Below are 7,235 nucleotides of genomic sequence, written 5' to 3'. Positions count from 1 at the left end.
GGATTTGTCCCTCTATGCCATCCGCCGCAGCAAACAGACTGGATAAGGACAAAGTGACTTGTTTTAGTTTGTTTTGTAGTGAATAGATTTTCATACTTTCGTATTTGCTTTTAACTGATTTTTAATCATAGTTTGAGCACAAAACAATATTCTAAAAGGGTTTTTCTTAGGATCCCAATGTTTTTAAACTAATTATCTTTAAACCCTTGAGTTGTGGTAACTTCTTCAGAGGATTTTATTTAATTCGAGTTATCACAATGATATGTGAGTGTTGTCCTGGTAATGTCAGATGGACATTACAGTTAGTGTGGACTAATAAATAAGCAAAAATACTAACGAAGTCGTCAGCTATGAGTAAAAATAAACACAACGTTATCAGAGTTGATGCAAAAATGATCAATCCATTAAATCCTTTAAATGTTGACTGTTTAGTTGATACGTAAGCAAAAACTGATCATTTTTTCACTAACATGGACAAAAAATATTCTCATATGAAATTCTCTGGAGATTAATCGATCATTATATGGATATCATGTGAGAAAATATCTTTTTGACCAAATATTAAATTAAATCACTAGTCTCTTTATAGCAGTGGTAAAAACCATTTGAAATTTTTAAACCTATCATAAATGAAATTATTTAAAGTTATGATAATATTCTTAAGGTAGGGCGGCGTAGGAGGTATGCTCAGTCTCGATTATTGATTATGTATAACCTATCTCACTATATTGAATCTTAGGTTTTGTAGATAAGAAAAATGAGTGGAGAGGGAGGGAGAAAGGAGCTGAAATATGCGGCAATATAAAAAAAATCATATGGTATGGATTTCAATAGATTGGTCACTATTGCACCTATTAAAGTAATATTATGGGTATTCATATAATGATCGATCAATATCCATAAAAATTTATTTGTGAATATTTTTTGTCTACATTAGTAGAAAAATAGTTAACTTCTGCTTAGGTGTCAGCTAAACGATCAACATTTAACAGATTTGATAGATTGGTCACTTTTGCACCGATTTTGATAATGTTATGAGTATTTTTACTCATGGCTGACAACTTTGTGAATATTTTTGATCCTTTATTAGTTCACGTTAACAATGATTGACGCGTGGCAACTATAATCAGCATTTAATAATAAAAATTAATGGTTTGATCATTTTTACATTTATTCATGTAATGTTATGGGTATTTTTATCCTTTTTCTCACTTTAGAATATTGATTGCTCCTGACTAACCATTTTGTGAGTATTTTTACCCTTTTATTCATTTTTCTTTAGAATGGAAATATTTTTTTAAAGATAGAGAAAACTAAAAGGAAAAAAAAAACCATGAAAGGAAAATGTCTTTTTCTTTTTCTTTTTTCCTTTAATTTTTTCTCTCTTATCTCTCTCTCTTCTTTTCCCCTCACTCTGAACATAGGTGTAATCTCTTTTAATATGCACCGTCCCTTTTCACAACATAATAAGTCTTTAAAGTAGCTGCATCAGACTAAGAAATATAATTAATAGTACATAGAAATATTGATTACATTATTAAATGTATTCGTAAAGCTTAACAAATGCTCCTTGAAATTGCTGAAGTAAATAAGAACATATTATTAAAACAAGCTGATAATGCATTTTTTTTAATAAGATTATTTTTATAAGAGTTAGTAATGCTGCTTTGAACTCCTGAAAGGATATATAAAATAAACTAAAAATTTTCACCTAAAAAGATTTGTAGTATTTTGAAAATGAGGGAGTATGATCTTTTATGTAAAAATTTTTCATTTCTTAATTAAAAATTTAGATGAGTTGAGCATGAGAGACTTGAAAAACTAAAATAGATTTGGATTTAATGATTATACATTGAGTATCTGTATTATTTAAACTATTAAAATTTAAATTAATTATTTAAAATTTATATTCTACTTAAGATTTATGAATAAATGAATTTATTTAAATTATTAATATGAATTTCAATGATTCAGATGATACAATCATTCAGTATTTACAATTACCGAATTCACATGATCACATCCGAGTAAAACAAGCCTTATTATACTCAAGGAGGAAAAAACCATCTACTTAACTACTCACCAATTAGCTATTATTAATTGCAAGTTTTTAAATGCTATGTTGCTGAGTATCAAATGGTTTTTACTCCCTTTGTTTAAAAATATAATACATTTTTTGAAGAGTTGAATGTTAAAAAATAAATGACATTTTTAATTTTTTGCAATATAATTATTATTTTTTTTAAAAGTATTCTTACTAATAATAATTTTATATTTATTGTAGGGTATTTAATAAAAATAAATATAAAAAAATAAATTTAATTTAAAAGTAAGTAATTATTTGATTGAGGGTGAGTTTTGAGTAAAAATATAATATATATTTTAACGAAGGGGTACCTTTTACTTACCTAACTATTAAATTTATTTAATACGACAAAGTTTTCTGTCGGCCTGCTGCGTTTTGACATTTTTCACCCCAAGACAACTGTCCACAGCTTAGCTGACACATACCTTTTTCTTCCCTTCCCCTTCCTGCAAGTTGATCACCTCCCATATGTCACACCCTCGCCTTCTTTCCCCTGCTCTGCCACCTTTATAAATGCCCACAATCACTTCTTGCTCAAGTCACTCCAAGCCATTCACTTCACAAACCACAGTCTCTCTCTAGCTTCTCTCTTCAGAACATGGCTTCCTCTGTTTCTTCTTCTTCAAGAATGCTTCTGCTTCCTCTGTTTCTTCTTCTGACTTTTCATACTGCTTTTGGTAACTTCAACCGAGACTTCCAGATTACATGGGGAGATAGTCGTGCAAAGATACTCAACAATGGAAATCTTCTCACTCTGTCCCTTGACAAAGCCTCTGGCTCTGGTTTCCAGTCCACAAATGAGTACTTGTTTGGCAAGATTGATATGCAGCTCAAGCTCGTCCCTGGTAACTCTGCTGGCACTGTCACTGCCTATTATGTAAGTCCAAACACGGCCTACGCAAACTTTCATTCGTCTCAACATCTTTTTTCTTCTGTTAACATTAACAAACTTGCTGACAGATGAATTTTTTGTTCTTGTGACAGCTATCTTCTAAAGGATCAACCTGGGACGAGATTGACTTTGAATTCCTAGGAAACCTAAGTGGAGACCCTTATATCCTTCACACCAATGTGTTTAGCCAAGGCAAGGGTAACAGAGAGCAACAATTCTATCTCTGTTTTGACCCAACTGCTGATTTTCACACCTATTCTGTCCTCTGGAATCCCCGACACATTGTGTGAGTTGCTATGATTTATATATATGTAGCAGACACGTAATATATAGAACAACGCAGTCTTTAGAATTTTTACTGACATGTTTTGTGTGTTGTTGTGTATCAGCTTCTCTGTGGATGGCACCCCAATCAGAGTGTTCAAGAATTTGGAATCGTTTGGTGTTCCGTTTCCAAAGAAGCAGCCAATGAGGATATACTCGAGTCTCTGGAATGCAGATGACTGGGCAACAAGAGGAGGACTAGTAAAGACGGATTGGTCCAAAGCTCCTTTCACTGCTTCTTACAGAAACTTCAATGCTAAGAATGCTTGTGTGTGGTCCAATGGAAGATCTTCTTGCTCCACAAGTTCCACTTCTTCTCCGTCTTCCTCAAATGCATGGCTGTCTCAAGAGTTGGATTCAACTAGCCAGCAGAGGCTTCGTTGGGTGCAGAAGAACTACATGATTTACAATTACTGTGCTGATAAGAAGAGATTCCCACAAGGTTTCCCACGGGAATGCACTCGCTCATAGACAAACATTTCATTCTCGGCCTAGCCTCCAACTCAAGTTTTCTTTTTTCTTGTTTTTACTTTTTTTTTTGAACTAGTTTAGTTTCGACGTGCACCGTAGTTCTTAGTTCTTACTATTCTTTTATACTACTTGTATATTTTCTGTGTGCTGCTTGTTCTTCACAATATGTAAAAATATATAATAAGAGTGGAGTTTTTTCCTATGTTGTGAAATCCTATATTCTCTCTCTTTTTAAATGAAAGTAAATATTAACTGACTCATAGTTTAAAAAGGTTAGATTAAATATAATACTTACGCCTAACATTAAAAAAATTAGACTAAAATATAATTATAATTAATATTTAATATATGAAGAAATTGAGTTTGTCTTGTGAAAATGAACTCTGAATTCTAATTTTATCAGAGGAAACCTAAAAAGAGTTTGTCTTGTGAAAATGAACTCTGAATTCTAATTTTATCAGAGGAAACCTAAAAATGTGATAATGTTTTTTAAATTTCATATTTTACTGATAAAAAAATAAAGCAGGTGAAAGTTTTTCTTATAATTAATAAATAGAGGGAGTAAAGTGAAAATTAGCTGGCCATTAAATTATATAACCGAGTATTTAAAAATAATAATACAATGGACTAGGAGGTCAACCTCTAGCTTAGACGAATGACGACGAACTTCGATCTCGAGATGATCCAGAAGTCGACAGTTCAGATTCAAACCCTCTTGACGAGTATCGGTCAAATTGTCTGAAGAAATGGATAAGGGCTCTGTAAAGTAGTAGAAAGTTGAAAAGTTATTTGTCACGTGTTGATGGGAAACCCAAGTCTGCGCTAAGTATACAGTAGACACTTCTTAATGTTAACACTCACAAAAGAAACCTTTCGAGTTTTACTTTTTTTGATGTCGCTCGCTCACCAATCAAATTAAAGCAGCCCATTTTGAATGGCATGTTTTGCAAATCGAAAACTCATTTATCTAACTATAACCATATTTGTATGTGAAGATAAAAAAATATTGGAATTATATATGGCACTAAATTTTATTGAAAGATTTCAAGACTTAATTTTTAGCTAAGAAACCCGGAATTATATATCTTGCAATTTTGGTGCAGAATCAATCAGGGTGGCATTGATTTTGTTAGTGAAAATTAGTTTTATTCTTCGTCCATTTACCTTTCTGGCAAATACTGCATATTTTTATACTAATGTTAAAAAGTCTTATATATCTGAATAAAAGGGGCCCAATATGCAAGTAATCATTTTTTTGCCACAAAGTTACTAATTATATTAAAATAAAAATGACGGAATGACTCATCATTCATATTAATAATTATTGTTGGTGTTTCTTAAAATTATGATTATAGCAGCTCAGCGCAAGTCAAATATCTAAAATTATAACATTATTTACAAGCAAACACATCAAATAAGCTTCTTATACAATTCATATGATATATATCAGTTGCCTTCTAGAAAAATTGATGGTTTTTCTATAAGTTATTTTGTCTAAAAAATATTTTCTTAATTATTTTCTTTCATTGTAACACTTTGGAAATTTTTAATGAATAAGGTAAAGTGTTAAATATAAAAAAGATATTGCACGTGTTTCTAAAAATAGCACGTTTAATAAGAATGAATTAATTTTTTAAATAATATCAATGATTTAATCACCCATATCGATTTTGATAAAGCGCTAGGTCATGAATGCGTCTCTCATGCAACACTATACATTATATAGATTGAATATAAGATTTAAGACACCTTATATTATTAAAAATTGAAGTCGTAATGTAAAAGTGCTTTGATAATAAAATGTTCAAGAAGTATCAACCAAAATAATTTTTTAAGAAGAACTCTCTCCCATCCTTATTACAGGATACTTTTTAAAAAGATTCTGCAACCTTAATATAAGATACATAAAAGATTAATCCCTCCTATAAAAAATATAAAGCATTTTTATAATAATTATATTAATTTTATATTTTTATATTTACCCCTATTTAATAGAGTAATAAATATAAAGTGATTTATTTAATAAGGATACTTTAAAAAAAGTAATTATCATACTTTAAAAGATTAAAATATTTTTTTTTAATATCCAACCCCTAAAAAATGCAATGGAGGGAGGGAGTATTTATTATCATTTTTTAATTTTACTAATGTTATAAATTTAATTATTTGATTTATTATATATTGTGTATCTCTTCCTTTTTATTTTTAATAAAGGTAAAGCTAAAATTTTGTTTATTAAATTATGCAAAATTTCTCAAACTTTGAAGCAATTGCGTAAAATCTCCTTATTTTAAAAATTTAAAAATTAATCTTCCTAACATTTTATTCTTTTATGACAGCCTCTCCTATTATTATTTTTTAATTATCTTATTAACAGAAGTTATCAAGTCATATTAAAAAAAATATAGTAGCTTATGTGACATTCAATATAAGCTAATAATAATTTTATAACAATTTTATTCATACTTTTCCGTTATTATTAGCTTATATTATATGCTACATAAACTATTAGGTGTCCTTTTCTAACATGAAATGATACCTTCTATTAGTAAGATAATTAAAAAATAAGGGGAGTTTGTTATATGAAAATAAAATATTGGGGAGATTATTTTTAAATTTTTAAAGATAAAGATCTTGTATAATTACTTTAAGTTTAAGAAAATTTTATATATTTCAGCCTTTTTCGTTTAAAATAAAATACTATAATTCTTTTTTTGGAATAATATCATTATTCCGTGCAAATACTGATGATGCTAGCTGTCCATGAACCACTTTTTGGCCACCATTAATAAATCCACTTTAATATGCAAATATCGCAATCTTTCTCGTCCATTGAATCCAAATTCCAGAATACATAAATGATAGTAATAGCCCATGTACCACCCACCTGCCCATATCATCCTTTTTTAAAAAAGAAGATGTGAAACTCGTTGCAGGATGATTTCGATTTGTAGACACAACTGGGGTATAGTATATAAGATCATGCACGCACGGTATATAGAGGGAGAAAATTAGAGATATAAGATATTGATAAATATCCATGGATCAGGACACGGAAGTTTCCTTTGGTGTCGTCACTGAGGCACTCAAGCGGGCCGTGGCGGTGGAGGCTCTTCTCGTTCAGGAATTTTAGTTAATTATAATAATATAGCTGTTAAAGATGAGGTCTCGGCTGGCGTACGGTGCCTCACCAACCCAGCCAATTGATAACTACTCGCCTCTATTTTGAACTCCTTTATCATTCCGCGCTACTTCAATGATTTTAATTTGTACTGCTTGTGCTTTCACTTATTACCCATTAACTAGTGCCATCCTGGACAGATGTTTCTTTACTGTCATCCAGCTTGCTTACTGCACTTTCATGGGGCCTTCTCACCACACTCGCTTCATTCATCCTCTTAACCTCTTTGCTATAAATACCCTCCTCACCTTCATCCATACCATATTCACTCTCATCTTTCA

The 7,235-nt window shown here is 30.5% G+C and overlaps 1 protein-coding gene across 1 annotated transcript; it reads left to right on the top strand.

The window, feature by feature from the left end:
• The first annotated feature begins 2,613 nt into the window (after window positions 1-2,613).
• Window positions 2,614-3,990, top strand: LOC129320511 (xyloglucan endotransglucosylase/hydrolase protein 22-like). The gene is made up of 3 exons (XM_054966003.1): window positions 2,614-2,963; window positions 3,071-3,264; window positions 3,368-3,990. The coding sequence occupies exons 1-3, from the start codon at window positions 2,685-2,687 to the stop codon at window positions 3,771-3,773; spliced, it is 879 nt and encodes a 292-aa protein (XP_054821978.1). The 5' UTR covers window positions 2,614-2,684; the 3' UTR covers window positions 3,774-3,990.
• Window positions 3,991-7,235: the final 3,245 nt, after the last annotated feature.

The sequence above is a fragment of the Prosopis cineraria genome, unplaced genomic scaffold, assembly GCF_029017545.1.
Source record: "Prosopis cineraria cultivar Desert tree isolate PC_DT_omini unplaced genomic scaffold, ASM2901754v1 PC9, whole genome shotgun sequence".
Lineage (NCBI taxonomy): Eukaryota > Viridiplantae > Streptophyta > Magnoliopsida > Fabales > Fabaceae > Prosopis > Prosopis cineraria.
The sequence above is the reverse complement of the archived record's forward strand: the minus strand, read 5'-3'. Positions and strand labels throughout refer to the sequence as shown.